The sequence below is a fragment of the Lytechinus pictus genome, chromosome 3 (genome assembly GCF_037042905.1).
Source record: "Lytechinus pictus isolate F3 Inbred chromosome 3, Lp3.0, whole genome shotgun sequence".
Lineage (NCBI taxonomy): Eukaryota > Metazoa > Echinodermata > Echinoidea > Temnopleuroida > Toxopneustidae > Lytechinus > Lytechinus pictus.
The window spans coordinates 11094344-11110785 of NC_087247.1; the positions used below are offsets into that span (position 1 = coordinate 11094344).

At 35.8% G+C, this 16442-nt stretch overlaps 1 protein-coding gene across 1 annotated transcript; it reads left to right on the forward strand.

Moving 5' to 3' along the window:
- The first annotated feature begins 705 nt into the window (after positions 1 to 705).
- LOC129255911 (G patch domain-containing protein 4-like) lies at positions 706 to 12442 on the forward strand. Its single transcript, XM_064096350.1, has 6 exons — positions 706 to 929; positions 3739 to 3812; positions 4636 to 4728; positions 5597 to 5704; positions 6470 to 6624; positions 9577 to 12442. Exons 1-6 carry the CDS (start codon positions 875 to 877, stop codon positions 10448 to 10450), a joined length of 1359 nt encoding a protein of 452 aa, XP_063952420.1. The 5' UTR covers positions 706 to 874; the 3' UTR covers positions 10451 to 12442.
- Positions 12443 to 16442: the final 4000 nt, after the last annotated feature.

The following is a 16442-nucleotide window of genomic DNA, read 5'->3' on the forward strand; positions in this document are numbered from 1 at the left end:
CATGATCCCTGATTTTAAAGGGGAAGTTCACCCTGAAGAAAAGCTTGTTGTAAAAATAGCAGAATAAAAAATAATAAAAAATATTGGTGAAGGTTTGATAATTTTTTTTCTAAGTTAGAATTTTAAGTTTTGGATGTGACGTCATAAACGACCAGCTGCCCCATAATTATGTTACGTAATATAAAATGCACGAATTTAATTTTGTTTAATGGTCCATGATGACTTATTTTTTGTTTTCTTTTCATGGTCGGGTGTGAAATGATTTGTTTATTGATATACAAAAGGTAAAGTAAAAACCATTTTCAATCATCCGATAAAATGACATTTCATTGATATTTTACCATTCGCTATGAAGGAATCCATGCTGCTCGCATATGACGTCTCTGATGAATTTTTCTCAAACCTTCGGCAATATTTTTGTATTATTATTTTCTTTTATTTTTTTTATTTTTAGGCCTACAATAAACTTTTTATTGTCAGGGTGAACTTCCCCTTTAATACATGGGCCAACCAATCTCTCTCATTCTGCTCTTTTATTCTGCATCAATGGGAATGCTATCGAGATAGGTGTGCGGCGCACTGTGCGCTTGTAAAAAAAAAATCCTAGCTGCCCCGCCCCTTGATCTCAAATTCTCAGCCCAATTATCTATTCTAGCATACAAGGTCGTTTGATAACCTCAAAAGTTGTGATATCATTTATAATTGCGCTGATCTGAGTGAAACCACTGTTGTGCATGAAGTCGGGCCTTTAATTTTGATTCCCAAAGAAGCATTCAAAGTTGCGTCTGAATTAACAAGACTACTTCTGTACACATCTTGGATACACGTGAGACTGTCAAAAAAAAATTGCGGAACTGAGCTGAGATTTGGAACAATGTCAGGGGATTCTTTTGCTAGGAATCATCTGGAGAAGTATGGCTGGGAAAAGGGTATGTTTAATTCATACTTGTGACGAGAATCCCATTCTTAAACCATAGCAATTTAGATCTAATTTTAAAATGTATTTCATTCATTTCTGATATCGGACCCACTCGTGTACTCTTATGTAGGGTTATTAAACTCGGGGAGCTCCGCTGCCGAAGAGGTCGCGGAGCTGAGCTATCACTTGGTCGGATTGGGCCACTCACACAAAGTGCGAGGTTAGCTTTACTAACTAACTATATATATTAACTAATTACTGATGATGAAACAAATAGTCATCCTTGATCCTTTTGACTTTTTTTGTTAATGTTGGTCATAATTTGCCATCTTGAATAACGCTAACGCGCGTCATCATCTAACCTGCCACTCGCCATATATCGCGATTTGTGCTGCTCTGCTTGTCTTCATATTGCTTATTGTTTGTGCATGTGTTCGGAACTTGTCGCTCGCATTGATATCGAAAATTCTTATCGGGAAGCTTTTTAAAAGCCTAATGTAATGAACGTACATGTAGAGGGCAGCAACACACGACTGTCAGTTTGCATCTCCGGCGAACAATTTAAAAAAGGAATAAATCATCGGTAACGTACATTTTCGATATATTATTTGAAAATTAGTAATATTGAAAGAAAGCTTAGAGTCTAAAAAAAATGTGGGCCATCGTTAAAGATGATATGTCATTTATACTTTAAAAAAATTCAATAACTTTGTTATTTGTTATCCAATTTTGATGAAATTTTCGGCATTTGCTCAGTGAAATCTCTATTTATTAAGCAATAAGTATTTTCAGCCCGGACCATCCCTTTAATGGGTAATGGTAGGAAGTAATTCCTTAAAAAGCTGTGTGCACTATGAACGCCTAGCTTAGCCAGGTAATATAGGAGCGCCTTGAGAACCTAACAAGGTGGATATGTGCGCAATATAAATACCCTTTATTATTATTATTTAAATAAATTCCCAGAAACAATGGGTATTCCTGTCAACAGACGTAAGTTTCCACTTATGTTGATTGTTCGAAGAGTCTTATCTTGAACTTGAAGGGCCCACCTATCCATGATAAAAGAAATTTAAACCTTGAGGAATTCTGCACAACAATTTAAGGATATCTGAAGTTACTATGTAAATCGCACATTAAAATTTATAAATGCCAGACTATCGCTTTCGGCGGGAGATCTCCCGCCAAAATCCCACTTTCGCAAAATCTCCCGCTCGAGATTTAATATCTTTTTAAACTAACTGGAATCAAATTTTCATATCCAAGCCGATATTCAAGTTAAGACTTAGTAGAGCTAGCTAGCATCATCCCTACTTAGGTCCTCCTGTTGCCTACATGTGTGATTTGATTCATTGAATTGTTAATTACTAAGTACCACCCTAATTTGTACACCCCCCCCCAAAAAAAAAAAAAAAAAAAATCATGACCAAGAACAAAAGAGAGAAGGTTGAAATATGAAGTAATTTTTTTAATATGTCAAAATCTACCACAAAGTTGGATTTTTAAAGTAAAAGTGTAGAATTTTTTGCTTGCTCGCTTCGCTCGCAACTTTTTATTAATTTTACGCGATACGCCATATAGAGCTCCCTCAAAATTTTTGGCTCATTACGCCACTAGTGCCATCATATATTGAAAAATTAGCCTGAGATAGCATCTAGAACCCTAGAGCTTCCTGGGCCCTTTTAGCAAGACCTGGACCCCGGCAGCAAGGGACTTCGCGCTCGTGATGTCTCCAGTTTGCTAGGGGATCCAGGCGGGAGAATCTCCAGATCAAATGCTTTAGATTAAGGGAAAATTGTTTGATTGCTGGGCATTTGATCCTCATATTATGGCCGTCTGCACCATCCCAAGTTTTCAAATGATCATGCTATTTCTGATCCGGCAAACTATCCCGATATGAATTATGAACAATCTTGAGATCATTTGTAATGGAGACGCAATTATCGCGCTAGTTAGCTGGATTAATCTCAAGAATGCAATCCCAAGTCAACTTGGGATTATTTGCAAAATAGCGCGCTATTTTACGAATTATCCTGCTAATTTGCAGGTGTAGACGCACTCGGGATTATTTATTCACAGCGTCATACCGTAATGCATCGATGCCTCTCGAGCAGGAATCGCTCTTCTTGCAATGGTGGAGACGGGGTTTCTTGAATCTCGAGATTAATCGCGAAGAGGGCAGATCGGGCTAAAATCTTGAGATTGAGCAAACTCGGGCTGGTGCAGCACCGCCTGTAGAAACATAAGATTCTGCTTTGTGTACACTACTTGGCACCTGATCTGCACTCGGTGCCAAAGTGACGATATTGACGAGCAATTACATAAAAATACACTTGTCAAAATCTTCTCAGTATTAGTATCTATAGATCCTACAAATTCATAAAAGTGACAAGGGTAATATATTGACATACATGTAGCTATTAAAATATTGTGAAGGAAAAACAAAAGTTAAACCAGTTTCTTGTTTATATTTTTGAAATAAAAAATACTTTTATGAAAGATAACTCCTGAATTTCTGTAATCTTAAAGTGCATGTACAAATACTCTGAATGCAAAGAACATCTGTAGTTGGTGTATAAAACAATGTAATTTATAACTGTTTCATGGAAAAAGAAATTTGCTGTAAAATCTGTTCATTGCAATAGTAATCAAACACTAAAATAGTCATGGTTATATGGATGCTGTGTGTAAAATTTTAATTTGAGGCGCAGATCTTGAAAAACAGTTTTTGCTCAATGGACGTGGAAGTTATTGAATGAAAATAAAAATGAAAAGATAGTATGAATCTCCTTTTTTTTTATTTGATTTTTTTTTTAATTTAGGAAAAGGACTTGGACGAACAGAGACAGGAATCTCAGATGCAATCAAGCCAAAGCTGAAGTTTGATAAAGCAGGAGTAAGTTTATTGAATATTTGTTATCTCTTCCACAAGCCTGTTTCATAAAAACATGTAGTTACAGGTTTGTAACTTTGCCATGGTAACAGGGCTCAGCAGCTAATCACATTCAAGTTTTCTTGGAAGTTATAGATATCAATAATTTTGAAGTCTCTGTGAAATTAGTCCCAGATGGATCTCAACCCTGGTGGTCAGGGCCCTGGGAATGATCTTTTAACAGGGGTGCTGGTTTTAATTTGACAAGTAAACAAGAAGAGTTTTGAACAAATGATGATTTTGGTTGCATTTCTGCTATTTGCCCATATTGCCCCTTCACTCTGGAATACCAACCCATCGAATGTAAAGAACTCTTCTACATCCACGTTTAAATCCACCTTGAAAACTAAACCTACTTATTTAAAAAGACATTTTAGTGAGTTAGTGCCACAGTTGCCAGCAATTTTCTCTCTTTTCCTCGCTTTTTCTGTCTTCTTCAAAAGATGTAAAAATCTGTCATGGAATTCACGGCAGGGGGGGGGGGGGATATGTGAGTCAAGTACAAACGCTCTCTGAATTAAAGATTTTCAACTGTTTTATTTTTATGTGAGCTTTTGTATCTTCACTGATTCTCTTAGAGAGATACGTTTATTTTTTTTAAGTTATAAAGCAAATTTTCATTGATTAGGATGCACATTTTGTTTGTCAGTTCTTAAAAGTAGTTTGAACTTTTATAAATTGCCAATAATCTTCCATTTTTAAAAGCTTTTATTCAGTGATGCTCAAAATGTAAGCATAAACAGATTGTTTGTTTATTAATGCATTGTGTGTGTTTTTTTTCTGTCAGATTGGTCATGATGTTGGAGAGCAGTTTTCTTTCCATTGGTGGGACCATGTCTTCAATCAAGCTGCCAAGAACATCCATGTTGAAAACACAGAGGTAGATATTCTTGTGATTTTACCATGAAATTATAGAATTGCTGCGCAATATTTAAACTACACAGTCCAAATATTATTGATCCCCTGGTGGGCCAAGTATATGTACATATTGAGGTGGTTTTCTACACATCATTTTATTGTAATAACTCTTATTAATTTGTATGATTTTGATGTGTACCAACAAGCAGCATTGTTATTGTTTTCTTTTAACAGGAGTCTCGCTTGACATTTGACAAGCATGTTAGCTTTTAGTGACTCCCCCACTTAGTGTAATATTATATTGATTCTCATAACATGTATTATAATTTTTTTTTTGTGGAAATAAATGACTAAACAAATAAATAAATATATAAATATCTTTAATACTGATAAGACTAAATTGTTAAATGATGAATTCAGAAGTTATTCTATTCATGTATAAAGATAAATATAGCTATGGCTAACCATCTTGACCTCTGTGGATGCTGTCAATGGGCTGCAAAATGATTTTGAAAGTTCCACTGAGATAGCAAAGCCTAGTGTGCTTCAGTCAGATCTTCAAACCTTATTTTTTGTTATTTTTTAAACAGTCAATCAAGTCTTTGCATGTGTTATTGATGATCAATTTTCACATCTCATGTTTTAAAGCCGATGATGTGCTTTTCAAACTCGGTGAAAATCTCAACATTCATTTTGGTCAACATTGTTAGTTTTTAGGGTGGCAGATCACATATTATACCGTTTGATCCCTGCTTGCGTGAAGAAGTTTTATTTTAGAAAACAAATTTGGAAAAAATTATTAAATACATCAATATATAAGATTTCCCAGGTTTCCTGGCTTAAAGTTATGTGATCATGAATTTGAAAAAATGTATTTTTTTATTTTGTAGGAGGGTGTGCAGGTGAAGAAGGGAACCAAATCTACTCTCATCTCCAACAAGAGAAGTACTCATGAAAACAAGAAGAAACCAACTCTTCTCTATGGTGCATTTGTGAAGGTACGTGTGTCTAATCAGACTGCTTTAGTCATTTTCTATAACAATGTAGAGAGCTTGATTTGAGGAAGGAAACAAATCGTAAAGATGAAAGAAAGCAGATGGAAAGAAAGTAGGAAGGGAAGAAAAGGAAAGGGAAAGAAAAGAAAGAAAAATCAAGAAAAAAATGATACAAGTTTAGAAATAAAAAAGAACATGAGAAAGAAATGAGAAAAAGATCAATACAAAGAAAGCAAAGTAGGATGAGATTAAATTGGGAATTTATCCATTGGGCCGTGTTGCATAAAAGTTGCTATTATGGTAACTTTGCCATCCCATGGTAACACTGATCAACAGCCAATCAGAATCAAGGATGGCAAAGGTACATTCAATAATAGTAACTTTTATACAACGGGCCCCTGATGGGGTTATGAAGAGATTGGAATCTTCCAATGAATGGTCACGATAATGATACCTCCATTAATGTAATTAAGGCAGTGATGAGAAAGAGTGAGTGAAAAAAAGATGGAGAAAAAGAGAGACAGAAAGAGAAAGAAAGATGGTGAGACTGCCAGTGAGAGAAAGGGGAGGGATATTAAAAGAAAGGAAGAGTAAGATCATCTTAATCCAAAACATTCCTTTTTACATGGTTTAATTAATCTATGCCCAGGCCTATTGATGCCTTGTATATTGTGCCCTTTTCATTTCCCTGTGTTTGTGTTGTATGGAAATATGCCTTCAAAAGTGGCCTTGCCCTAAAATTAAGGCCTGCTTATTTTTTTTTTCCAGCGTGGAACTCTAAATCCCGATGGGGCCATCTCTCAGGATAAAGACTCCACCTCCTCCAGTGATGAGAGTGACGACGAGAACGACAAACCTCCGGAAACATATGAAGGCAACGATGAGATGCTATTCAAGGCTTGTGGAGGTCGTACAGCACACAAGTAAGTAAGACGAATGTAGAATTTGTAAGCCCCTGTAGAACAGTGTATTTTCTTTGCTTGGAAAGACCTTAGATCTTCACAGACCGACATTGTCTAGTTTGGCTTTCCATAGAGCTGGCATGGAGCTGGGTGTCATGATGCTAAAGACTTGAGGTTGATCTGATCGATCACATCTATGGAAAGTAGACAAAACCGTATTACAGGACCCCCGTCTTACAGAGTTACGATTGATCCAGTCAACCACAACTATAGAAAGCCAGCAATGTCAACATCTAGAATACATCTTTGTTCAAAATATTTTCTAGATGTGCTATGCATTCATTGTTTTCTTCACAATTCAGAATGCTTCTTTGTTTTTAAAGGGCATTGTGCAAATTTCCTGAAGAAAAAATTATGATACTGATGGATTTCCATATACTTGAAGTTGATCGGATCAATCGTAACTCTTTGTAAGAGGGGGGCCCAGGTGTATTACTGATGGATTTCCATAGTTGAGATTAAACACAACTCTTTATACGGAGTACCACATATAGTACATTTGTATGTTTACATGGTGACGTAATGGCCTAATTAAAAAAATACCTACCTTTGCATAGGTAGTGTATGACTGGGGCATTGCAACCTGGTAGCTGGTTTTGAGAGTAGCCTCAGGGAAAGCTGTATTTTGGAAATATGCAGAGCTGCCAACCATTACGTTTTTGCCGTAATCATTACGTTTTTTCATTCAAATTACGGCATTATGGTTTTTCTTTTCAAATTATGTTTTTTGACAATTTATAATGTGTGTACATAATTGTATGTATGTGGAGTGCGTGTTGAGCCCGAGATGAGCCTGGTACTTGCGCGTGCGTAGTCGCCCGCCGGCCGGTTTTTTAAAGCACTTTAATAATTTGATAGCGTGCACGTACATATACGTTAGTTGAATATGCGAGCGGTATGCATGGTACGAATCGCGATGTATAGCGACTGGTAAATACGTCTGTGAGGATGATGACGTCATCCAAGATGGCAACTTACGATGACAAACGAAAGGATCGAGGATGATTATGTTTTGATCATCATTTGAAAGGAAATAACAGTAACTGCGGTCTAAGGTACGATATTTCTGAATTTTATATATTTTATCTTAAATTTGCATGTAATTTCTTTCCTATAAAGTGATGTTTTATGTACAAAAAAACGATCCGAAAATCAGATTTCCGCCGAATGTTAGATCTAACGTTACTGCTAATACGTTGTCTTTACGCACGGGCCAACACTCTTCAGGTGAGTGGAGCCAACGTTTGTTCTTGCATGCAGCGCAGAGCGAGGAGTACGATGAATTGGGTAGGGTAATTCCCCAAATGTAAGAGAAGAGTCCATTTGTAATGGAGGGGGATTTGGAGGTTTGAGGGAAATTATTATTCCATTTGCAAAATTTTACAAAAATACTCATCATATATATTAAAGATTGAATCATCAAAAGATATTTTTCATATACTTTAAAATTAATTGTAGTGATAAAGAAATTAAATTTTGAGGCTATTTTCTTGAATTGATTAATATCAATTCCCTTCGGATAACGGTATCTGGTTAATTTTCATCAACTCGTATCAAACAAATACGATGAATTCGGCTTTGAAAAGACCTGGAAAGCTCTTCATTGTCCCCTGAAGTAATAATTCTGGGTGATATTCAGCATTTATAGTCTGCTCTATAGTGCTGTCACTGCTGGGGATGATTGAGTGCGTGCAGTGTGATTGAGGCTGAGCTGTGCACATCGTGAAGTGATTTACGATGGGACTTTTGTGGAATGATTTCAACTTATCTATAGATCTATTTGAATTTTAGATTAGATTGATTTATGAATAATTTTTCTATATTTGTGGAATGTTACATGTACACTTCCATTTTATGACACTTTAATTTTAAAGGGTACTGTTTGGCAAAAACAATGTTACTTGGGAAGAGAAGTCTGAATTGATGTCAACTTTTTTTTTTTTTTTCTCTTAGTCTACAATTTGGTAGTTTTGTCAGGAAACTCAACATAAAACAATGAATTATTTTAGAAGTGGAAAGGAAGCCCTAGAAAAATGGAGCCCTAAAAATGTTCACCAGAACTGATTTTGATGCCCCTGAAAGAATTTTTTCTCTACAGATCTTCACTTTGATAAGTGCCGGAGTAGGTTGCACTACAAAATGAAAGGCCTACTTGTCATTTTTAGAAAAATTTGCCTAGGTGCCCATTTGACTAGAATAAAAGTGGCCTTCATGCCCTTTAGAATGGCCTTGATACCCCTTGAAATATTGGGGCATCCAAGGCCACTTTGCCGGTTGCCCCAAGCTGAAAGTGCCCATTTAAAAATGGCCTTGCCCCTCTCAATTCTTAATTCAAGCCCTGCTACTGACTTAATAAAAGTTGGTAGATTATATCAAACGGCCCAAGGCAGGGGCCGCGGAACCGGGGGGGCTGGGGGGGCTTCAGCCCCCCCACTTTTTTCAAAAACCGTGTACAAAAACGTAAAAATTACCATATGATTGTGATTTTTAGCATGGTCAGCCCCCCACTTTGAAAACCGTTCCGCGGCCCCTGCAAGACTAAGGGTCCAATTTGTAACACTCCGTTACTTAGCCCAGACTAGGCCTAGAGATTAACTTTTTTTAAATTGTTCACTGCATACATACTTTTTGCATTGGATGTTTGTCGCATGTGGTTGTAAGGTTCGTTTTAACACATTCCTTTTTTTTGTTGGAAATTCCTTTTTTTGGCCATAATGATTCCTTTTTTTGCTTGCACAAGGTTGGCAGCTCTGAATATGGCAACATTGGAACCTCATTTATTTTTATAATTCTTTCTAGGCAAAAAGGAAGGTTGCTATTCATTTTGTCGCAAGTCCAAAATCAAACTTTTTCTGACCTTGTGATACAAGTTTTTAACACACCCCATTGTTTCTTTCCCTCTCTCTTTCACAGGGGTGCAAGGCATGGCCTTCTTCTGTCAGGGAAGCTTCAGCGGATTGAACAGCAGGAGAATTACCATAGCAAGCAGGTAAACAAAAAGGAAAGAAAGGGACTGTCTGCCCCCGATGAGATGGAGACAGAAAGCAGTCGCACAAAGAAGAAAAGGAAAAAGAAGACGAGAAGGAATGAAGAGGAGATTGAAAGGGATGGTTTGATGGACAGAGGAGTCAAGGACAGAATAGAAGAAGAAATGGAGGGAGATGAGGATGACGTAGAGAAGATACAACGCAAGAAGAAAAAGAAGAAACATAAAGGAACAAATCCTGAGTCTTTGGAGGACACTCCTGTACATGCTATCAATGAAGATGGGATGAGTAGTAGCGTTAGCTCTTCCGGGGTTGGATTGAAGGGAAATGACGATTTATGTCCTGTGCATTCGACGAAGAAGAAACGGAAGAAAGGAAAGAAATCCAAGATGAATGTGGAGATGGTAGAAGGTGAGACGCACAATGACAATGTCTCGAACGAGGGAGCCGATGCCGATCGTCCTAAGAGGAAGAAGAAAGCCAAGAAGGAAAAGAGGAAAGTGGAGATGGACAGAGATGTTGAAAACGGTGACACATCAGGGAATAGAAAAGGACACCGTTCATCAGGAAGGAAAGATAGATCAGAAAATTATGAGTGTATACAAGGTGGAAATCATGAAGAGGTTATTAAAACTAAGAAGAAAGATGTAAAGAAGAGTGGGAAAAGACGAAAGCAGGCAGAAGACGAGGAAGCTTTCAACACTTCCTCAGTGAACCAAGGGCATGATAAACATACATGCAATGGTGTCTCTAAGAAGAAAAAGAAAAGAAAATCAGACAATGCACTATTAGGGTCATAGAATTGATTATAAGAAGAATTTCATGCATATATGTGATAATGTAGTCACGCCTACGAAACCAACTCGAGACCATTCAAATATATTATTTCCAAAGAAATATGTGGCCCGAATTCACAAAGGTCATACCCACGGTTTATGCTAATTTCCTGTATAGATTACACTCAACGTAACGTGTATATGTAAAATTTTCTAATACTGATGCACGCTTTAGTCACAGATCGCCAAATTGATGTCTGTTGCCATGGTTAAGTACTGTTTAAAAACAGTAGACTCATGAATAACATAGCAAACGTATTGCCTATTAGAACCAGGTTTTACCTGTACAAAGTCTATGGGGATGACAGAATTCAATGGGTTAACCATGGTAACAGGTGTCAATTTGGCACACTGACAAAAGCGTGAATCAGTATTTTACATTTTTTGTAATATATGTGATAAATAAGCCTAATTTATACAGGAAATCTGCATACACCATGGGTTCATCCAATGGTTTATTCAGTGGTTTTCAAAACTGCTTTTATGAATTCGGGCCTATTTAATTTTGGTCAGTTCGGAGTTGGTGTGACTATAGAAAAGACTTGACCCATTCCTTAGATTTTTATGTTGCAATTATTTTGACTCCAGGTCCTTTTGACACAAACACTTGCAATTGATTACAAATATGAACAAATGTGAACCAAATGCAAAGTCGTCTATTGACCATTATTAACCTCTGGGTTATGCTACTCTGATTTGAAGGAGTTATAGGAATGAAAATGGAATTGATATGTTTATACCACTTTAATTCTGGGTTAAGGGTGCATTGTTGTTTATAAACTTATATCTCTGCATGAATATGCCCCGAGTTGCGATTGATCAGATCAACCAAAACAAGGGAAAGTCAGCAACGTCAACATCTAAGTTGCATGTTTTCGATTCATACATTCGTTTTCTTGAAAATTCACCGTGCTTCTTAGTTTTACAGAGGACATTGTGCAAATTTCCTGTAGAAATATGACATTAATGGATTTCCATGAGGTTGATCGGATCAATCGTAACTCTTTGTAAGATGGGGGCCAGGGGTATAGATTATGTTTACATTTTCCACACTCATTCCCTTGACTTACTATTTGTTCCCTCCACTAACTAGCATTTACAAGTTAAAAAGAGAAATATCCGAGCATAACACTGACATTTTTATTGAAATCGGATATAAAGTAATAAAGTTATGACATTTTAGATATTCACCTAATTTCACAAAACAGATGCACATCCTGGTCAGCATTCAAATGAGGAGACTGATGTCATCCCCACCCACTACTTCTTTTTGTATTTTATTATATGAAATTTTCTAATTTTCTCCTCATTGTCAAGTGAACAATGATTAATTCCTCCATGAACACGTGGAATTAGCATTGTTTGATACTAAATGGTTCAGTCATGTTGGTCCTTTTTGTTAAATCTGTAAAAAATGAAATATTGTATAATTCAAACAATAGAAAACAAAAGAAATAGTGAGGGACATCATCGACTGTCTCATTTGCATGTCACTGCTTTGTGGAAAATGTCATAACTTTCTTATTTTACATCCGATTTTGATTAAATATTTCAGCGTTATGCTAGTTTGATTTTTCTCTATTCAAATCTGTAAAAAATGAAATATTGTATAATTCAAACAATAGAAAACAAAAGAAATAGTGAGGGACATCGTCGACCGTCTCATTTGCATGTCACTGCTATGTGAAATTTCAGCGTTATGCTAGTTTGAATTTTCTCTATTTATTCAAATCAACATTTTTCTGGGGTGGACTTTACCTTCAAGGGAATGACGAGTTTGTAGCGGGAAACAGACAAAATGTCATGCACTTTTGGGGCTCTGTACTGGGGTCCATTACAGAGAGAGTTTCAATTGATCGCAACTTTACTTTCAGTCAACGAGAACTGTGTGTGATGCTTTGAATTTATGTTGAAAAGCTTGGGCATCATAATAATTATAATATATACTTGCTTATACAGCGAGTTGCACAGAAAAATAGGCTGAGATTTATTAAGGATGCGTGAACCTTTTATAAGAAAGGGATGGCTCATTACCATATCTTTTGTATTCTTTCACTAATCTCTAAATGTGAGTTTCTGCACAAATCGTTTCAGACATGTCTCAGTATTTGTTGTTTTTACTCCGCAATGCGTGAACAACTCACTTTTGGTGTCGAATTGAAGATGTTTCATTCTTCTTTCATTCCATTGTTATATCTAGCTCTAAATGTGGGTTTCCTTTTTGGTGGGACGCACTGTAAAGTGCCTAACACTTTATCAGAGCAGCTGTTGTGTGCATGTAGCACAATGTGGGTAAATTTCTTGCTGAATGAAGACATGTCATGACTTGGAATCGAACCCATGTCCCTCATATTGAAAGACAAGAGTCATAACAGCTAGACCATGACGCCCCCAAGGAAGCTACATTTATTTATAGATCGTTTTTATCATTCTTTTTTTTTTGTTGGGGGGGGGGGGGAGTGAGGGATAGATATTGTTATCTTGTATAAATCTATTCAAATATCATAGTTGAGCTGGGGGGGGGGGGAAGGGCTGTATAATCATTTACTAGTGTTTAATTTTATCTATTCAGGGTGGCCCATGGGTAGCCTTGTACTGCCTTCATCAAGTTGTAAAATTTACTAAATTTTTCAGAAAATATTCATTGAATTATGAATAAAATGATTCTGACAAAGAATAGGAATTTATTCTTTTGAGTTCTCAGCTCCATGCAGTAAGTTGACTTAATCAAAGAATTTGAATATTGAATAGAAGAGTGTTGCAGAATTTCAATGTTCCATATATTATATCAAGAAATGATGATGCATAACAGTTTATACATGTAACCTCATCAGCTCACTTTCACTTTGTATAATTTGAACATGAATATATCCAAATATTTACATTTTCTGCTCCAATAATTTGAATTTACTTAAAATATCAGTCTACAGAAAGAATATTAAATATTTAATTTATGTATACAAGTTGTTCTAATATAGTCATTATCATTTGCGTGTCCGCATTCTTAATCTAAAATAGCTTATTACAATTTGACAAGTTTTCATGTTTTGCTTGTAAATATGTTATAAATCCTGATTTAAATCTCTCTTTAAAGCCCGTCTCACACTATGCGATCCGGTGTGATGCGATTTTTCAAGAATTCACATTTTTCATTAAATATTTAAGTTAAGAATTTAAGAAGTAAAATTATTTAATTTAAATTTTGGCATACTGTTAGGAAAACTGAAATCATATTTTTACTTTGCGGAGTAAAGTCCAAATCGGCTTCAAGTCGCAGCCGATGATGATGCCATTACGATTTGGAATCTAATTTGTTTTTATTCATTTAGGGAGGCTCTAAATGGACTGAATTTCGATTTCAGTAGTCCTTCCACTGTTTTAAACTCTGATCCGTAATATTTTATTAGTTGGAATATTCATATCAAATGTTATCAGAATTATTTTGAAATTCGGATCGCAACAAATCGCATAGTGTGAGATGGGCTTAAGAGAGGGGTAGGGATGTTAAATGGGGGGTGGAGGAAGAGGCAGAGAGACCAAGGGCCAAGATACACATACGTTAAAAGGTGGACTGAGGCCGGCCTGAAGGCTGCTCAACATATGCTTATATGCTCATTTTTTTTTTATTGCCGAACCGGACTAAGTACACCTAAAAGGCAGCTTGACCGCTGGTATAATAGCAAACAATAGCAAATGTTGACGTGAAAAGACAGGCATGCGTGTCACTTCAATAGTCGTGGATAAGGAATCTCAAAGCGGTTTCAGTCTACTTCAGGTGTATGTGTGTATGCACCACATTGCAGGCTCGAGGCCGGTGTTGGAGGCGGCTTCAAACCCCAATGCATGTGCATCTTGGGCCATGGTGAATCAAAATGGAGGGAGAGAAATAAGGAGGGGTATTTCAGACCCCTTGTCTGGTAAAAGAAACATTTAACATTGGCCCTTCATCAGGCTTTGAAAATAGCTTGTTAAAGGGCTACTCCAGGCTGAAAATATTTATATCTAAGTAAATAGAGTAAAACTCAGACCAAAATGCTGAAAATTTCATCAAAATCGGATAACAAATAACGAAGTTATTGAATTTTAGAGTTTAGCAATATTTTGTGAAAATAGTTATATGCATGTCATCATGAATATTCAGTAGGCGGGCTGATGTCACATCCCCACTTTCTTTTTTCTTATGCTATTACTTGAAATCATAATTGTATTATTTTTTCATACATGTGTGAATAATGTGTCTCCTTTATAATGAAATAAGTTGCAGCAATGCATATCTAATGCACTAAATCAGTTTTCAATCCAATTTTTTCAGTTCTTGGAAGAACAAATTTGAATAAACCTAATTTCATATAATACAATACGAAAGAATAAGTGGGGATATGACATCAAGTTGCTCATTGAATATTCATGAAGACAAGCCTAGAACTGTTTCACCAGAAAAATGCAAATCTTTAAAATGACATAACTTTATTTCTTGTCCGATTTTGATCAAATTTTCAGTGTTTTGTTTGATTTTTCTTTTTCTGTTCAAATCATATTATTCTCAGCCCGTAGCATCGCTTTAAAGTATGTAGAATGATGCGAGAGATGGGATAACCATAGAGAGTTAGGCCTATAAAAGAAGAGAAAGGGAATGGAGTTGAATTTAACTATTAACAAATGCTGCTTTGGTGGTGCAAAGGTGTTACCAGTTTATTAACCCATTGATAACTGGAACGAGTTAAGTTTCTGTACAAAACCTATGGGAATTTGAAGTATTCAGTAGTCCACGGGCTAATTTGCACCTGCATTATTATCACCTGCTAGCACATTTTTATTTTGGTTTCCTCATAAAAGATATATTACTTGAAAAATTTGCAAGGCTTTACTGCCCAACCTTCACCAACACACCAAGTGCAACAAATTCAAATTATTTAATTTCATCATCATCCGTGAAAGTACAGTCCACCAGGTTGGTGTATCATCGTACTTGTAGAATTTGGATTTATCAATAACAGTGACACCTTTGCACATAACAGAGTCACCACGAGAAGGTAGCAGCCCGACTCCGTGTTAGTAGAAATAAAAGATAACCAAAAATACAAAGGGTAATTTGGATTAGTATATATAAATGATAGATATATGATAAAACCTCGAACATGTAATAAACCAGATTAACATACTACTACCATATATAACATACATGTATAAAAATATCTACCACACAAACATGTCAAACATATATAACATCAAACACATACATATATACATAAAATCCAACAACCATATCTATAAACTACATCAAACATTTTAACATACATAAAATACATACACCAAAAACTTGTAATGAACAAGATCTAACATGTACATGTAAAATACACCAACCATCATTACTAACATACATCAAACATGTACATACACGGAACAAGTGTAATAAATATTTAACATTTATATAAAAATATATACATGTAATACAATAACCATACAGGGCCTAAAACATGTACATCAACATAGGCCTACATCAAACAGGTATATACATCAACCAAGTGAATAAACATATAATCAACTGATCAAACATACAATATACTTCACATACGTAACATAAATCAACCATATCTAATCATTCCTACATCAGTATAGGCCTCCATCAAACATCTAACATATATAAAAAACAAACATATAAAATATGTTAATATGTAACATACATCAACCATAGCAAAACATTCCATACATCAGTAGAGGCCTACATCAAAAATGTATATGCATCGACCAAGTGTATTAACATCTAACATATATAAAAAACAAACATATATAAAATATGTTAATATGTAACATACATCAACCATAGCTAAACATTACATACATCAGTATAGACCTACACCAAACGTATATACATCAACCACGTATATACACATCTAACATATAAATACAATTATACAAGCATATCAAACATTACATCAACCATATCTTAACATAC

Coding starts and splice junctions, on each gene's coding strand:
- LOC129255911 (XM_064096350.1), top strand. CDS start 875: ATGTCAGGGGATTCTTTTGCTAGGAATCATCTGGAGAAGTATGGCTGG. Junction 4,729..5,596: donor TCCATGTTGAAAACACAGAG/GTAGATATTCTT, acceptor TTTATTTTGTAG/GAGGGTGTGCAGGTGAAGAA. Junction 6,625..9,576: donor GGAGGTCGTACAGCACACAA/GTAAGTAAGACG, acceptor TCTCTTTCACAG/GGGTGCAAGGCATGGCCTTC.